Here is a 17,084-nt window from a genome sequence, read left to right on the forward strand (position 1 = left end):
ACCCAAAAACAAATCAATAATTATTACAGAAAATGAAGCGCGAGTTTTGGATGAACTCCCGGTCGGGTAGCAGCAATGGCCGTGCCAATAGCAATAATAGCGCCAGCAGTAGCACCGCCGCCGCCGGAGGGAAGATCGTTTGCGCCGAGGAGTCTGCTGCGCTAAGCCGCGGAAGTAGCAAGAGTGCTTCCGAGACGCAGGTATAAAATGGGACGTTTTAAATGCCACGTTATAGGTATTGTTGGGGTTTTTTTTGTAGTATCAAATGGAGAGAGAGAGAGCGAGAGAAAGTAAGAGAAAGAGAGAAAGAGAGAAAAAGCACCATGGATCCTTTTACAGATCGATTAGGCAAATTTGTACGAGATTACAGGAAAGGAAGTTGAGAAGTGTGCTTTAGGCGGCATGCAGGTGAGATCTTCGGTACATACCGCAGGAGTTCCAGAGTTTCGGGCGAATAATAGCCGACTAGACAATTTATCTACCCTCCTAAACATGTATTCTTTGCAGGATACACTTTTTAAATACACAAATTTACAACCCAAAAGACTATAGCAAAAGGACGAAAATAAGAAAACAAAAAAGATAGGTTGAGGCAGAGAGAAAAAGTGGGTGAGCGAATCGAACAGGAAGAGTCAATCAACCCCATCAGCATTTGTGAGTGTGAGGTTTAGCATTTTTCTAGAACGTAAGGAACATTCTATAATACAAGAAAAAGAATCCCGGCTTTTCCGACCCACCCCTACTTTCTGTCTAGGACAATTTGCAAAACCATGTAAAACTAAAATTCCAATGGATAAATCAATATCACACTGGTAATAAAAATCACACATTTATACTAAGGTTAATAAGAATCGCTTTTTTTGAATGATTTATTTCTCCCCTGTAGCGGGGGAATTCCGTCGCGTACCAAATAATGTCGCCTTAAATAATGTTTAAACTTAACACACTCGAATTATTTACAGATTGATTACTTCCACGATCTCTCCCCCACATACACAGCACATTTTAGTTCTTCTTCTTCTGCTTCTTGTCGACCACCAGGCCCTGCGACACCTGGTACTCGTGGCACAGCTTTTCCTGCACCTCGGGCATACAGGGCGAGTAGCGGCTATACTCCATGCTAAACTCACCCTTGCCCTGCGTGCTCGAGCGCAGCTCACCGGCGTACCCGAACATGTCGTTCAGTGGCACCTCCGCGTACACGGTAAACCAACCCTCGGCACCCTCCGTACCCGTAATGATACCGTGCCGCTTGTTCAGCTGCCCAATCACCGTGCCCTGGAACTCTTCCGGTGCCGTCACCTCCACCATCATGATCGGTTCCAGTATCTGCCAGCTACCGTTTTCGAACACACTCTTGATGGCGCCCTGGGCCGCCAGCATGAACGCAAGTTCGCTCGAGTCTACGATGTGGTGGGCACCGTCCTGCAGGCGGAACTTAATGCCGGACAGCTTGTGGCCCGATAGGAGACCCTTTTCCGCCATCTGGCGGAATCCTTTCTCGATACCGGGGATGAACTGTTTCGGCACATTCGTGCCCATCGTTTCGTCCACGAACTCGATCGTGGTGTTTTGGTGCGGTGGCAGCGGTTCCAGTATTCCCGAAACGCGCGCATACTGTCCTTGCCCGCCGGACTGCTTCTTGTGCAGATAGTCAAACTCGCACGGTCCGATGAGCGTTTCGCGGAACGCTACCTTGGGCTTGCCGAGCGTTACCGGACAGTTGTACTCCCGCTCCATGCGCTGGGCGTAGATTTCGAGATGCAGCTCACCCATACCCGAGACGAGCGTTTCCTTCACGTCCGCGTCGTACTCGAAGTGGAACGTTGGATCTTCCTTGGTGAAGCGCGCGATCGCTTTGGCGAAGTTGTCGCGATCCTTCGAGTTGGTCGGTTTGATTGCCATCGACACGACCGGATCGGGTACGAAAATCGATTCCATCGACAGTTCCAGCTTCGGATTGGTGACGAACGTATCGCCCGATGCACAGTCGACACCAAACAGTGCGAAAATGTCCCCAGCGTACACCTCGTTCACGTCCTCCATTTGGTTGGAGTGTAGCCGGACCAGCCGCGCCAGGCGAATCTTTTTGCCCGACCGTGTGTTGAAAATGTTGTCACCCTTGCGCAGCACGCCCTGGTAGCAGCGCAGATAGGTCAGCTGACCGAACCGGCCAGCCTCCAGCTTGAACGCTAACCCAACGAACGGATCCTTTCCATCGCGAGCCGGATTCAGCGGCACCTTCTGCGGTTCTTCGTCCTTCTTCTCGACCAGCGCCACATTCTCGACCTCTCCCGGGTGGGGCAGATAGTCCAGCACCGCGTCCAGCAGCGGCTGAACGCCCTTATTCTTCAGCGCCGTACCGACAAGCACCGGCGTAAAGGCACGCTTCAGCGTCGACCGTCGAATCGCACCCATAATGTCGTCCACCGTCGCCTCCCGCTCCTCCAGGAACAGTTCGCCAATCTTTTCGTCCACGTTCGATAAATGTTCGATCAGTTCCTGCCTCCTCTCCGCGCTTTCCGTGCGCATATCGGCCGGAATTTCATCCTCCCGTATTTTCAGCCCGTACGGTTCCTCGAAGTACAGTGCACGCTGTTTGACGAGATCGATCACACCCTTGCAGTTACTTTCTACCCCAATGGGCAGCTGCACGAACGCTGCGTTGTGGTTCAGCTTGGAGCGCATCTGGCCCAGCACCCGGTACGGATTGGCCCCGGACCGGTCGAGCTTGTTGATGAACGCCAAGCACGGCACATTGTAGCGCTTCATCTGCCGGTTCACGGTGAGCGTTTGGCTCTGGACACCGCCGACACTGCACAGCACCAGCACCGCACCGTCCAGCACGCGCAGGGCACGCTCCACCTCGACCGTAAAGTCGACGTGCCCGGGCGTATCGATGATGTTGATGTTGTGATCCTTCCAGATCGTGTACGTCGCGGCCGACTGGATCGTGATGCCGCGCTGCCGCTCCAGCTCCATCGAGTCCATCGTAGCGCCCACATTGTCCTTGCCCTTCACCTCGTGCATCTCCTTGATGCGCCCGGTGTAGAACAGGATGCGCTCGGTCAGCGTCGTCTTGCCGCTGTCGATGTGTGCCGAGATGCCGATGTTGCGAATCTTTTCCAGCTGCTTGTGCTCCGCAAACGTTGCATGGCTGGAGAATGATTTCACGTTCTGCGCGCCGGGGACAACGGGGACGAGACGGATTGGAAATTATATAATCTCGCAATGGAAATGGTGAACCCACCCTTTCAATGGTGAAAAATGAGACAGGAAACTTACCTCCAGAAACGATTTAGCGGCAGCTAGCGAGTAGCGCGAACGTATCAAATTGCTGATAGTCATCTTGTCTGGGATTCGATCGGCAAAGAAAACTTATCGAAAACTGCGCTCGCTTTACGCAATTTGGGATAATACCGGCACCACCTTGCACCAAGGAACAAGACAAAACAACAAACCGCATGCGACAAACGTCAAAATCACACGGGGTTGCCCAAATAACAAAATCATCGCCCAAGGTGTTAAGATAGCTCAAGATGAGACCAATTCCAATTGTATTTTTGCACACATTTAACTTCTCAATACTATTTTGCTGTTTGTTTTGAGGCTTATTCAGTCATTAAAATTTACTTAAACAATTAAAATATTGGAAAAGTTCCTTAAAATTTCAAAAAGAATAAAATACCAGACCCCGCGTCAGACTCGTTGACAGCATTGACAACTCTTCAAGAACCCTGCAATGGAGCGCACAGCCTTCATTCCCCCATAAAAACAACAGAAAGTGGTTGCCCTTCCCAGCAGTGTGTTGCGGTTGCACAACAAAAGGAGTGTTCTCTGTGTATCCTGCGACAGGGATAATTATAAGCTAAAAAGTGTTTAAAAGTACCTTTGCATCAATATCCCATTCCGTTTCCCCTAGTGAATGCGTGCTAGTCTTGTGCGGTTTGCAAAGATGGTAGTAAAGCATAAGGTAACCGGGTACGAGGAGTTCACGAAGCTGGCCGAAAGTTTGGAAAGCACCGGCGAACCGGTGCACATTCTGTTCACCGGCAGCAAGGATGAGAACGGGGAAAGCTGGTGTCCGTACTGTGTGAAGGGTAAGTAAATGTGGGCTTCGGGGCTGGCTATCCGACCGCTACAACCACTCTCCACCAACCATCATCATCATCATCATGAAGCACGCAGATAAGATTAATCATTAATGAATGTCTCCCGGAGGAATCGATATGCCCGTGCCTAGCGGACGTTGATGGGTCACCGCAGTCGCTTATCAATTTGTCTGTGTCTCTTTTTTCCATACAGCCGCACCTGTCGTCACGAAGGCGCTGGAATCTGCGCCGGAAAAGAGCCACTTCATCACGGTAGAAATCGAGCGTCCATTGTGAGTAAACGCGCAAAGCGGAAGTAGGCAGTGCGGGATGTGATGTCACCCACGGGAATGACGGTGCACATTTGCTTATCCGCTTTATGTTTTTACTTTTAGCTGGAAAGATCTGAATTGCCCGTACCGTAAGGATCCACGGACCCATCTGGTGTTTCTACCGACGCTGCTGCGATGGCGATCGCCCCAGCGGCTGGACGGTTCCCAGTGTGCCAACGCTGATCTGGTTGATATGTTGTTCCAGGATGAAGACTAGAGAGAGAGAGAGAGAGACAGAGAGAGCGAGACGAACATGTTTGGGAATGTGTAAAGTTACAAGGAGTTTATTACGAAAATCATTTTTGAAACTCGTTGCTGCTGCAGCGTGACCAATCTCTCGCCTACGGCCACGTCCTTTTCGGTGCAATAGGTTTTGTGTGTCTTTGTATTTTTTTATTCCACCATACAACCAATAATAAATAAAACAAAATGAAGTACGTAAGTCATCGCTCTAGCTAATGTGTATGCTACTATATGGTAATGTTTCCGAAAACACAATCCTGCTTGCTCCCGTCTAGAAGTTGCTCTTGTACTTCTTCACCTCGATCATTATCACATGAATGTTTACCAGCTGTGCCCGCGCATTCGGTGTCAGCAGTTTGTAAAACTTGTGATAGTATTGCACGAGCTGGGCCAGCGCAAGCTGCAGCAGCTGCGACCCGGTCAACAGCGATGGGAATGATAGAAACACCTCACGGTTAAGCTCCTCGAGCGACTTCTTCCAGTTGGCACTAAAGTTTGCCACCAGCTGTAACGAACGGCGCTCCTGGCGCTTCAGCTCCTCCGTCTGCTCCTTATCGCGCATCTGCTCACAGTCCTTCACGAACTGTATGATGCCGCCCAGATGGGGCGCTAGAATTTCCTCCACATACTCGGCACTCCGCGTGCTCAGCAATTCGCGGAACGCTTCCGCCTCCTTCGAGTTGTCTCGCGTGCGTTCCATCAGCACGCCGAGCACCAGATCGTAGTTGTTAATTAGATAGATCAGCTGTTCCTTGCGTGTGGTGAAAATGGCCGCCATACGCAGCATGAAACACTTTACCTCTTCCTGCAGTTCGAGCAGCATGTGGCTAACCAGCTCGTTCGGGAAGTTTTCCGTAATGCCCACGATGGCGGCAGAAAATTCCGCGTACCGGCGCGTTATCTGAAACGGTTAATTGAAATAATTCGTGTAAGACGGGGGGCAATCCACCGCCTATGCCAATCCGATCCATCCGATCGGCCGCTTACATAGTGTGGTCCAGTTTCTTTGGGGAATTTGGTCGGATCACAGTCCTGGATGCTTTGAATGTTCATACGAAACACCTGCTCAAATCGGGGCCAGATCACAGCATGCAAGTTGTCCCAATATCTTCAAAAGGAGAATCATTCAATGGATTATTAATTGTACTCCGAGATAAGAGAATGTCGCTCATACTTGTCTAACGCAGGAACGCATCTTTTGTGGCACATCAGCTGATACCGGAAGCATAGCTGGATGCACAGGAACAGTGCTATCGTATCGTAACAATCTTGCACGTAGGTTTCCAGATTTTTCTATAAAATTTAGACAAAAATGACAAAAAAGTGTTAAAAACACAACACAACAGACGCTGCTGCACATCTTCCTTACAATTAACAGTGCGGTCGTTTTTCCCATGATCTGATTAAACAGCTCTTGTGCCTGCGCTCCCCGCACGATGAAAAAGTCCGTCACAAACAGATACTCCCGGCAGGCATTGTCCACCAGGGCGTACTGCTCCGACCGGAACAGGGCTTCGTACGCGTACCGGAACTTTTGCTGCGCGTGCGGCACAATGATCGGTGCCTCGAGCTGCTGATTAAGTACTTCGCCCCGGTCGCCGATCGAAAACACCGTGCTCTTGTTCTTCAGCGAGCTCGTCTTGGAAAAGATTCCCTTCGGCCCGGAATCATCCAGCCCCATCAGATCGTCCTTCGATACGGCTTCCTCGAACTTGAGCGAGCCCAGCCGCGTCGAGTAGCTCTTAAAGTAGCTGTAGTAAATCTTGCTCATCGTGTCGACGTACTCGTTGCAGATCTCCTGCGCCACGGTCCGCTCGTTCGACAGAATAAACTCGAAGAAAAACTTGTACTTCAGCATCGCGTTCTGCGGAATCTGATAGTTGGCCATCGGTTTGCGGAACTTGTAGATCTGCTCCATCAGGTAGAGGCGCAGCTTGCTCATCGCTTTAATCTTCAGCTTCTGCAGCACGTCGCTCACGTCCTGCGACGATTTGCTCTCCTTAAAGTTAAGCTCCTTCATCAGGTTCAGCTTGTGGTTCAGCTCGTTCAGATGGGCCACAAACTCTTTCTCCGTCACCGGGCTGTCCATGATGCAGCTGACCATCTCCTCCGGCACGGCCATATCCTCGATGAACTGCGAGATTTGCGCCCGTATCGACTGCCGGTTGGTGAGCTGCACCGACATCGAGACGGACTTTTTCTGCAGCGACGTGATCTCGGTGCTGATGTTGTTCAGCGCATCCTGTATGTCCATCAGCATCGACTCCATCCGCTCCAGTATGTTCGACGTGTTGCCGATCTGGTTGTGCAGGTTGGCAATGTTTTGGCTCTCCTTGATGTAATCATCGATGGACCGATTCTCCACCTCCTTGAACTCCTTCTCGATCTGGGCCGCGTACTGGCGCAGATCCGTGCCCGTTTTGAGAATCTCCTGCACCTCATCGTCCTCGATCTGTTCGCCGATCAGGACCGCCTCAGCCATTGTGATTTTAAATCTCCGCAGCAACACCACCACCAGCTGATAACACTAAACAAATATGTTAGGAATTTATCTTTTGTTGATTGTGGGAAGAAAACTGTGCCATAATTTGTGCCCTCCCCCTCCCGAATACATTCCAACTGCCAACGCATGACACTTGCTACGCCCAAGGTTTAGAGAGAGAAAAAGTGCCACACAAACAAAACAGGGTGGTCCGAAGAGTTTCGGTCATCTTTCTATACGTCATCGCGTTCATGGCACGTGCGATCTTGTTTACGTGTGGTGCGGTACGATTTGCAGCAAAACACCGGCTCGCTAGGAATTTGGTGCCCTTTCCAGTAAAGATACATTCCCGTACACTAACCACCATGGCTGAGGGTGATACAAAAACGGGTTCGCTGAAAACGATACGCGAAGGCAGCGCGGAAATACTGGTCGCCGAGCATGTGTTCTACAACCCAGTGCAGGAATTTAATCGTGATTTGAGCATCTGCGTGCTGACCACCTTCTCGCGGATTTACCAAAGGGAAAAGAGCGCCGAACGGCAACGAAAGAATGCATCGGACGATGCGACGAACGGACCCGATACCAAGCTCGAGGCAGGTGTGAAGCATGAGGTAAGCGTGTAAACAGTAATGAAAACCCATTAAAACTTCTCCATAATAAAACCACTTTTTTCCCTCCCTTTTCAGAATGGATTACGCATCCTGGAGGCGCTGTCGGCGACGGGACTGCGCAGCATACGTTATGCGAAAGAAATTCCGGGCGTCAAGGAAATCATAGCAAACGACCTCTCCAAGTCAGCGGTGGAATCGATCGAGCAAAATGTGAAGCACAATCAGATAGAGCATCTAATCACACCCAGCTACAATGATGCGATGTAAGCTTCGATCGGTTGCTGTGCTACAAATATCAAGTTCTTTATTTAACATCTTCATCACTACTTCCACAGGACGCTTATGTACATGTCGACCAAACCGGAACAACGCTTCACCGCGATCGATCTCGATCCGTACGGCCATCCGACGCGCTTCCTGGACGGAGCCGTCCAAAGCATTGAGGACGGTGGACTGCTTCTCATCACCGCGACCGATATGGCCGTTCTGGCTGGCAACACACCGGAAGCGTGCTACGTCAAGTATGGTTCGGTGCCGCTCAAAACGAAAGCCTGCCACGAGATGGCGTTGCGCATTCTGCTTCGCTGCATCGAAACGACGGCCACGCGGTACGGCCGCTACATGAAACCATTGCTCAGCATATCGGCCGACTTCTATATACGCGTGTTTGTGCGCATCTACACCGGCCAGTACGCGTGCAAGAAGAGCAGCAGCAAGCAATCGATGGTGTTCCAGTGTACGGGCTGCGAGGCACTCACTCTGCAACCGCTGGGCATTCTCAAGCCGAACCCGACCGAGGCGAACCCGCAGCAGATCAAGTTTGGCATACCGACCGGTCCGTTTGTCGGCAGCCGGTGTGAGCATTGCAACCATCAGCACCACATGGGCGGTCCGATATGGTCGGCTCCGTTGCACGATGAGCAGTTCTTGGCCGAGCTGCTGCAGACGGTGGAGCAGGAGGATTCAAAGCGATTGACGACGATCCGGCGCATCTATGGCACACTGACGGTGATCCGAGAGGAGCTGCACGATGTGCCACTGTACTACACGCTGGACCGCATGTGTGGCATACTGAAGCTGGAATCGATCGGAATGCTAAAGCTACGGTCCGCGCTGCTGCATGCCGGCTTTCGGGTGTCTTACTCCCACGCTAGCCGTACCTCAATCAAAACCGATGCACCGATCGGTGTGCTGTGGGACATTTTGCGCTGCTGGCATCGGTTACACCCAGTTAAGGCTGACCGGTTTCTGGAGGGCGTACCGCTGACGGCCATTTTACGAAAGGAACCGGCCAAAGTGTACAATATCGATGAAATACATCCGGATGCGAACCCGCCCAGCCGGAAGGAATCATTGAGCCGGTTCCCGGAGAATCCTGCCGCCCACTGGGGCCCTGGAACGCGGGCGACACAAATGTACGTTGCGTTGTATCGACCGTGTTCGAACGTGAAGGAGTGAACATTAAATCATGCCATTCTTTTCGATTCCTTCTTTTCTAGGGTAAGCGACAACAAAATGCTAAAAAGTGCCCAAAATCAGAATAAGCGGAAGCAAAAACGAACTCCCAAAGGAGACTCCGCTGAGGAGGAGTCGCAGAATGATGTCAAGGCCGATAGCGAATCGCCGGAGAGAAAGGTACCGAAAACGATTACTACGGACTGCTGAAAGGGGGAAGCGTCAGTTACTATGGAAATGCGACCGGAAGTTGCATGCGTCGGTATGGTAATGTTCCACCACACAGCCCTGTGTGCGTTCCGTACAGGAGAAGGGTGGAGCAAAATCGATTAAACACATCCTTTCAACATGCCTATGCATCATCTAACCTTACCGACCGCTAGTATCGCCGCACTGTTGCTATATCGTAGAAGGCGATATGTTTCAATGTTGCCTGAGCCAATCCAAACTCGTCTAGCAGGCTTTGGGGGCCAGAGAGTACTGTATCGAGTGCGGGAAAGTGAAATTTTATTAGGAAACGAATAAATCTTGAGAACTTGTTAACCGTTTGGTTGTTTATTTTGCATTTATATCTGAAAGTTTATTTTGAGTGAAGTTGTTTCCTCTACGTTAAAAGGCAATGGTGCAGAAACAACCGAAAACACCAATAAAGCGCGAACGAAACGAAGAACACATTCCCTGTATCGAAGGCGAAGGAGTCTATCGGAAGCCGCTACCAGTACCACCGGAAACACAGCCCTCAAAACGATGGTCCGATTCGTTGCCACCTAATGAACGTGTGTTCTACCACCAAACGCTGAGTTCGGCAAGGCGAGCAGCTCACTTCGCTAACCATGGGTATGTTTTGTCTCCTTGCGGTTGTAACTCTGCCAGTTGAGAAAGCCAATTTAAAAAGGAAATTGTTAACATTTCCAGCCAAATACCAGTAGATGCTCTCGATATTACGCTAGCCGCCCAGTACAACCACTCGGACGATCTGTTTCTCGGCAAGAATGACGTTGTGCTGCAGGAAGAAACGCTGGGCCGGAGCACGTTCCGTCGGCTCCGCAACACACGTGATTTGAGTCCGGAAAAAATCATCCCACTCAAGCATCCACTCCTTATCGGTGGGCTGAAGGAGAAGGCTTCGCCGAACAGTGTCAAATTGATGAATACCGGACCGCACACACCGTTGACGAATCCTGGCTATTCGCGCCAGTCCGGGGATGGAAATTTCTTCAATTATTAAAACTCGACGACGCAGCAGCAGAAGTTCGATGTACGAAATTTATCTTGCAATTATGTCAGCTTTGATGTTGAAAGTAAAAAATTAACACGTGTGCAATAGAGTTGTCGTTTACCTTTATTTGATCTTTATATATACCTGGCCACATAGGGTGTCGTGCTCAGGGCACAACGCAATGTGACCCGCTACAATTAGCACTACTACAGATAACAGAGCGGATTGAAAATGAAAGCGTTTTATTTTCGAAAATCTTTACTCGTCGCCAATCGCGTCTTTTTAAATCATAATTAGAGCTTTACTTCTGAAAAACTAACCCTAACCGCCATGGGTGTCCTTGAATCATCGTACATTTTGCGGACTAAACACAACCGTTTCCGTTCTAAGAGAAATTCTCAGAACTTATGGACTGTGAAATATATACGCGAAAAAGTACAGTAATTCCCCTTTTTATCGGTCGTTATCTCTTCAAAACCATTGGCACGAGTGTTTTTGCCTTCGTTAGTTGCTTTGAATTATAAAACAGTGCACAATTCTTGCTTTGAACCGAGTGTATGTGTGTGTTTATAAAAGCCATAAGCACACATTCCCGCAGCCCCTAGAAAATATAAAAGCAGCCGTCTACCCCTGGCTTTGTAAGGTACAATCTGTACGAATTTACTGCTTAAATATGATCTCTCCCTCTCTCTCTGCTGCTGCTTCTTGTTATCAAGAACTATATTGAAAGACGTAAAGCTGATAGAAATTTACAAAAACGTAAGTATATTAAAACACCATTCCATTCCCAGGGCGGCCACCAAACAATACATATTCCGCACTTACCGTGACCGTTTTCTCTGCTTGCTTGCATGCGCTGCTACAGTTTTCTGATAATGTGTAATGTTGCTAAAGAAAGTAAGTAAAACACAGCTCCCGCCGACGTTGATGTGTGGCCACCGAGGGAAGGGAATACAGGTGTACGAAAATGCCGTAGAATTTAACTAGTATTACACCGCCGAACTGTGTTGATTTCGCTTCACTTTTGTCACGACGAAGATACTCGCTCTCCTCTCTTAATTGGTATGCAATTCAACTATGCTTACAATTGATACCCCTCCCTCACGACTTGAGAGAACAATGCAAAACGATTGAAATTGAAACGATAGCTCCTTCTGCTCACTCTGCAGTGGTGTACCGCAATGCACTCATTTAATTCTTTTTTTCTGTTTTTACGCAAACACCCAAAATTCAAACCAAATTTGCTCTTATTACAGTACTGTTCCCTACTATACGCACCCAACCTTACGAAGTTAGTTACACGCATTGTCCCCAGTGAGTGTGTGTTGTTAAATGGTCGAATCCTGTAGTTCCAAGCAGAAATGAAGAGCGCTTCCGTCGGTCGAAGAGTTGGGAATGGTACACACACACTCTCGTGTACGCGGATAACGTTGTGTCTCTCATGTTGATTGTTGCGCGGTTGTCAATTATTTGTATTAGTTGTGTGTTCAATCTGCAAAAACATAAAACTGCATACTGTTGGGAATTGTTCTAACTGGTTCATTCAGCATTGCTCGTCGACACGCCGAATAGGGGGAAGATAACAAGTAATTGTACAGCTAAACGAAGAGAAAAATGTAATATCCGAAATAATGTCCAGAACTAGAAGGTCAGCCTGTCCAGCAGGACGTGACTGTTTTCACGAGTGGCTCGTTGAAAACGCGTTTTGATCTGTTCATCACCCTCCATCCAATTCCATCTCCTTTCTCTGCTATCCAACCACCTTCTTCTGCTCTGCGCTGGAAATCAGTAGCTGTGCCGCAGTATAAACAGCTTATACACGATGTGTCACGCAATATAGAGCTGCCCGTGCAGTTACTGATGGCGGCACGAACCGATGAAAACAAGAGCACAACAACAGTACAACTATTGTTCAGAGACACATTGCTGTTTGTTGTGTGCTCTCCACCGAAGTGTGTTGTGTAGGAATCGCGTCGCCGCTGGTGCGTGCATTACCCCTCTCTGCTTCGATCTTCAAAGATCTTGTACGTCGAGTTTAGTTGTGCCTAACACGTTAGGCCGTTTCCTACACGGTCGCTCGCACAGCTGCTCGAGATGCTACAGAATGCGATCGTGCTTATGATCTGCTACTGTCGCTGCTACTGCTGCTGCTTTTACACTGCTACAGCGGCGTTGTCGTCTGCCCATACTTTACTCTAAAGGCCCCCAAAACTAGCAGGCTCTCCTCTCTTGTGCTGCTTTTATCAGCTCGCGCAACCAGCAGAAGTGTGAGCTCCAAAGTATCGCCAACACACACACACACACAGCCGTGGCTCGATGCGGTTTTCCATGCAATGATCTCCATCCTGACCCAGCCGTATTTGATCGCGTTGCCGTGCAAGTTCTTAAAGAAGATATCAGCAAACGGCAAACATATACACGTCTCGGTCCAGATCCGTCGTTACTAATCAGTTTAGGTGAAGCTTCTCCGTATTTGGAGGGGCATCTCCAACACCGCAAGACGGGACAGACATGTAAGGTAACACTGTTAAAAGCTCTATGGTACAATAGTTATGTGTAAGTGTTAACGTGTGTGTGCATGCTTGTCGTTTGGAAGCTCGAAAGCGGGATCCAACATTGTAGTGTTATGTTACAGAGATGTACAAACGTACAGAAAGAGAAAAGCAGTGGCGAAACAATAAAAAAAAACAAAACTAAAAGTAACACAATAACAGCATCTACTAGAGAGTAGAAGTAAGGGATTCTTGGAAATTGAGGAAAAGGATAGTCATACACACACATCCACACATCCACACACACACACACACTACTTCAGCTGGAAGAAAAGAAGAAGAGAAGAAAGACACGCAGAACACGAAGAAATCACGTTCGCCACAGACGAAACAGGACGGATTATCTGGACGGACGGAGCACAAGCACACCAACAGTCTTCTCACGCCAGTTCAGGACCAGCAGCAGCAGCATCTAGAACACCGCCAACGCCACCCAGATGCAGCAGCGGTCCCCTCCAGCATCGCACCGAAACCGGAAACCCGCGGCCGGAACAGAAGCCGACGACACACATGCCACGTCTTCTTCCGCCTATCGCTTCTCCATTCGGCGGCCGATAAAAGCAGCGATCCGAGAGCATTGAGGCAGCACCGGGACAGGATAAACCGGAAACCGCCTGCCTGCAAATGGACCACACTCCGCCTTCGCTCTTCTCTCTGAACAAGATCTACCTGCTGTCGAAGCGGATGGATGATTCGGAACTTTTGTCTCTTTTTTCCTAACGTTCCCACGGGCAAGTAGCGGACGATCGTCTGGACGCCGGGCCACTTCTCCAGCATCACCAGCGCGCTGCATCACCATTTTTACCGGCCGCCGGGTACGGAATAACCCCGATACTCCTTAACGCCACCACAGCACGGCAAGCATTCGGTTCGGGGAGGGTTGCAGCTCAAGGATCAACATCTACGCCGCAACACCTGCCTGCATACATATCCCCTCGCTCAAACTGGCTCACAGCAGAACGCGGTGACGAACGGGACACTGATTGGCGGTAGATTGATCTCGCAGCAACGTTCTCCGCGTTCGCTGCCTCTCCTCCTTCATCCACACGCACGTTCGCCTTTCCGCTCCACTCTATCAGACAGAGAGAGAGAGAATGTGTGTGTCTTGTCTTGCCCAGCGAAAACTAGATGCAAAAAGGCGACAGCGTTTTGCAGAAGACACTCAGGAATGGAAAGCAGTTACCGGATGGGGCAATTCTGCGCTGGGAGGCAGCAGCTGCAAACCCGCAAGTTGCCCTATATGGTGAAACAGGTAGTTCATTTAGTACGAGCTAACGGTACTGGTGGGCTAAACAGATTGATACTGTGTTGGGTGTATTGTTCGCGCGGCCATTGCAACCGTGCGCGTTCGACATCGATTAGTATAAATTGAATCAAACAAACAGAACAAAAAGCAAGGGCTCAAAAAAGGCTGAACACAAATGTGTCAGCGCGAAAAAAAGCGTACCGAATATGTTCGGGTCGTTGTTACTAATACGAACGAAAAATAAAAACATAAAACATAAAGCGAAACTGTTTTAGTGAAGATTTAAACCGCGAGAAGAAGATCTTCCAGCAATCGGACGTATTCCGATGCATCATATGCCCGTTAGAGGCGGAACCACATACGGCAGTGGCAATCCGATTCAGAACGACTTATGGAAAAGTATCCCAACTTCAACCGTAGCGTTCCTACATTCAACACCGCACTGAGAATGAGCGTTCGTTTTGTTTTTTTTAAAAGAAAGTGAGGCTTTGGTATGATGGCCGAAATTCTGAAGGGAAATTGGGTTACGAATACATCAGGAAGGTTGATGTTTGAGAGGTTCTCAGTGGGTGCATGAATTTCAACGAAGCCATACGTACGCTACACTACGGCTATATCAGATGTGGTTCGCGTGTGTAGCAAACCACTGTGCAGGGTACTTATACCAATACAAAAACGTAGACCAACGAATTGAGTTCGCGAAGGGACAGGTAAGAGGGAAACAAACAAATAATGGGCTTGCAATGTGTTACCTGGTTCCTATCCAGTGGACGTGTGTCGTCAGAATCAAAAAAATATTCCCATCTCACAACGATTGTAGATGGATGATCTGAAACGAGCATGAGAAATGCAATGAATATTAATCTACAAATCTTGTCAAATATAAAATTTTTAAACGGTAACATACCTTAATTAAATTTACACATCGTCTCACTAGTAGTGTCCACGTTCGGCAGGGCTGCGAGAGCGGGAATCCTTGCCGCGAGATGATTTACTGCCCGATCGGGAGCGCGGTGTACGGGACTTAGAGCGAGAGTACGAACGGCGCCGATGCTCGGGGCTGCGAGACCGAGAGCGGCGACGGTGGCGTTCACGGGAGCGTCCCCGTTCACGACCGTTGTATCGGTTTCCGCGACGCTGTGGAGAAGTTGGCCGCCCGTAACGAGCCATTTGGACGCGGAGCTCCCTGCCGTCCAACATGCGTCCGTCCATGGCGTCTAGTGCGTCTTCGGCATCACGCTTGTCATAGAATCTAATGCAAAGGGGCGGGAAAGAATGCATGTTGAACATAACCTTGAACGATTCCATTACGCCGAATCACACCAACTTACCGGACGAAGGCAAAGCCACGGCTTTCACGCGTGTGTCGATCGCGGGGAATGTAAATATCTCCGACTTCTCCGCAACGTTCAAACACCCGTCTCAAATCATCCGGTGTTGTGCGGTAGGTTAAGTTGTCGACCTGAAAAACAAACGCACGCATAAGTACACACACACACACACACACACACGATTCAGTACAGCAATGGTTTCCAGTTCATCTGCAACATATCCTACAATATGGAGGGCTGTTATACCAGTTCTCGGTATGGCATGTCCAACTTTCTCTCTACTACGCATTAGCCAGCGTTCCCGTGGACGTGGCTTTCTAGCTTAGAGCCGTTGAGGGAAACACGACCCACCAACAGTTTAATCTCGGATAACTTTAAATCGCCTTCATGTAGCAGATAGGAACTACCGAGGTCATTTATGCCGTACACGAGATAAAGCAATGCATGGAAAAAAAAGATAATGGTCCCTTACCTTCAGTGAAATCATTCCATCTATTCTCGGAGGCGGACGTGCGTATCCACTCATTTTGATGGATTCCCCAAGTTGCCACTTATCCACAAGCGAGTAATAACGTTTTAAAACACTTTAATTAATCTGCCTAATATGTAAAACGCCCGCAATCAAACAATATGCGGAGCTACGTGACCGAACTTCACGACGCGAGCTAGACCGATGAAAAATGGCTACCTCTCTCGCAGGACAAAATGGCTACCCAGAGTTTGCGCTACAACACAGCGGGTTGCCCCTAAGAACATCACAAGTGACAACCATGTCTTTATAAATCATCACCGCGCGGCTACATGAGGTGAAATATACAGCGAAATGAACTATTTGACAGGCGAAATATCTGATGGATTGCACATTGCACATCAGCTGGAAGCATCACAGCAACCTGCTGATGTGCAATGTAAACAAATAACGTGCACAACATTGTAACTAAATCCATTGAGTAGTTATTCAATTAACTTCATTATCGAGTACTTCGTCAATTTGAGTCAACAATTCATAATTTCTTCTAATTAGGGAATGTTCTGCTTAAGAAGATATTATTTTTAAGTGAATTTCGATCGCGGATGTTGTGTCGCCCCCAACCCTTTAGCTATACCTGTCAGATATTTCACCTGTCAAATAGTTCATTTCGCTGTATATTTCACCTCATGTAGCCGCGCGGTCAGAATTATTTGAAATATGTTTTATGGCAATTGAATTGCCTTCATTTTATTTATTTCAAAATAAATAATAGCAAATTTACTTAATATAACTTGAAACAACATTTAAACAATTAAGATAGGAAAATATGTTTTAAATTTGTCAAGAATATTTACTAACTTCATAATATATCAAGCAAGAGTTTTGAAAATGCCGGTAATGAAAAATAGGTCCAGCTAGGAATAATTTGATTTTCAATCGAAAACGTCCTCTTAAATATCGTTTTTTCAGTTCATATGGATGTCTATTGAAAACAGTTGAAAGATTTGCTTTTTGTTTAAAAAAAACCATGCTCATCGATGTGCCGGC

The 17,084-nt window shown here is 48.5% G+C and overlaps 7 protein-coding genes across 24 annotated transcripts in view; 4 read left to right on the forward strand and 3 right to left on the reverse strand.

Moving 5' to 3' along the window:
- Positions 1 to 845, forward strand: part of LOC120903312 (sodium bicarbonate cotransporter 3) — a 36,566-nt gene extending 35,721 nt beyond the window's left edge. For 14 of the 15 annotated variants that reach the window (XM_040312660.1, XM_040312659.1, XM_040312665.1 and 11 more), the window contains one exon: positions 30 to 845. In XM_040312660.1, coding sequence (XP_040168594.1) covers positions 30 to 206 — 177 coding nt within the window. In that variant the 3' untranslated portion in view covers positions 207 to 845. The remainder of the gene's footprint in view (positions 1 to 29) is intronic. The other variant, XR_005739578.1, reaches the window with a different exon arrangement.
- Positions 837 to 3,474, reverse strand: LOC120903314 (elongation factor G, mitochondrial). The gene is made up of 2 exons (XM_040312673.1): positions 3,286 to 3,474; positions 837 to 3,177 (listed from the first exon to the last, which is right to left on the reverse strand). The coding sequence occupies exons 1-2, from the start codon at positions 3,346 to 3,348 to the stop codon at positions 1,006 to 1,008; spliced, it is 2,235 nt and encodes a 744-aa protein (XP_040168607.1). The 5' UTR covers positions 3,349 to 3,474; the 3' UTR covers positions 837 to 1,005.
- A 287-nt stretch (positions 3,475 to 3,761) lies between these two features.
- LOC120905009 (thioredoxin domain-containing protein 17) lies at positions 3,762 to 4,869 on the forward strand. The gene is made up of 3 exons (XM_040315624.1): positions 3,762 to 4,100; positions 4,306 to 4,384; positions 4,487 to 4,869. The coding sequence occupies exons 1-3, from the start codon at positions 3,926 to 3,928 to the stop codon at positions 4,638 to 4,640; spliced, it is 408 nt and encodes a 135-aa protein (XP_040171558.1). The 5' UTR covers positions 3,762 to 3,925; the 3' UTR covers positions 4,641 to 4,869.
- Positions 4,680 to 7,287, reverse strand: LOC120905005 (vacuolar protein sorting-associated protein 52 homolog). Its single transcript, XM_040315616.1, has 4 exons — positions 6,036 to 7,287; positions 5,841 to 5,959; positions 5,654 to 5,774; positions 4,680 to 5,567 (listed from the first exon to the last, which is right to left on the reverse strand). Exons 1-4 carry the CDS (start codon positions 7,146 to 7,148, stop codon positions 4,938 to 4,940), a joined length of 1,983 nt encoding a protein of 660 aa, XP_040171550.1. The 5' UTR covers positions 7,149 to 7,287; the 3' UTR covers positions 4,680 to 4,937.
- Positions 7,288 to 7,381: 94 nt separating this feature from the next.
- On the forward strand, positions 7,382 to 9,760 carry LOC120905006 (probable tRNA (guanine(26)-N(2))-dimethyltransferase). The gene is made up of 4 exons (XM_040315617.1): positions 7,382 to 7,762; positions 7,838 to 8,025; positions 8,098 to 9,177; positions 9,262 to 9,760. Exons 1-4 carry the CDS (start codon positions 7,400 to 7,402, stop codon positions 9,425 to 9,427), a joined length of 1,797 nt encoding a protein of 598 aa, XP_040171551.1. The 5' UTR covers positions 7,382 to 7,399; the 3' UTR covers positions 9,428 to 9,760.
- Positions 9,436 to 10,545, forward strand: LOC120905007. Its single transcript, XM_040315618.1, has 2 exons — positions 9,436 to 10,054; positions 10,133 to 10,545. Exons 1-2 carry the CDS (start codon positions 9,837 to 9,839, stop codon positions 10,443 to 10,445), a joined length of 531 nt encoding a protein of 176 aa, XP_040171552.1. The 5' UTR covers positions 9,436 to 9,836; the 3' UTR covers positions 10,446 to 10,545.
- On the reverse strand, positions 10,542 to 16,278 carry LOC120905008 (serine/arginine-rich splicing factor 2). Of its 4 annotated transcripts, none has more exons than XM_040315622.1 (5): positions 16,038 to 16,278; positions 15,566 to 15,696; positions 15,142 to 15,486; positions 14,987 to 15,063; positions 10,542 to 11,928 (listed from the first exon to the last, which is right to left on the reverse strand). In XM_040315622.1, exons 1-3 carry the CDS (start codon positions 16,089 to 16,091, stop codon positions 15,168 to 15,170), a joined length of 504 nt encoding a protein of 167 aa, XP_040171556.1. In that variant the 5' UTR covers positions 16,092 to 16,278; the 3' UTR covers positions 10,542 to 11,928; positions 14,987 to 15,063; positions 15,142 to 15,167. The 4 variants fall into 4 exon arrangements, with proteins under 4 accessions (XP_040171556.1, XP_040171557.1, XP_040171555.1 ...); XM_040315623.1 differs by having other exon boundaries at positions 10,542 to 11,944; XM_040315621.1 differs by having other exon boundaries at positions 10,542 to 14,060.
- Between the last annotated feature and the right edge of the window lie 806 nt (positions 16,279 to 17,084).

The sequence above is a fragment of the Anopheles arabiensis genome, chromosome 3 (genome assembly GCF_016920715.1).
Source record: "Anopheles arabiensis isolate DONGOLA chromosome 3, AaraD3, whole genome shotgun sequence".
NCBI classification, from domain to species: domain Eukaryota; kingdom Metazoa; phylum Arthropoda; class Insecta; order Diptera; family Culicidae; genus Anopheles; species Anopheles arabiensis.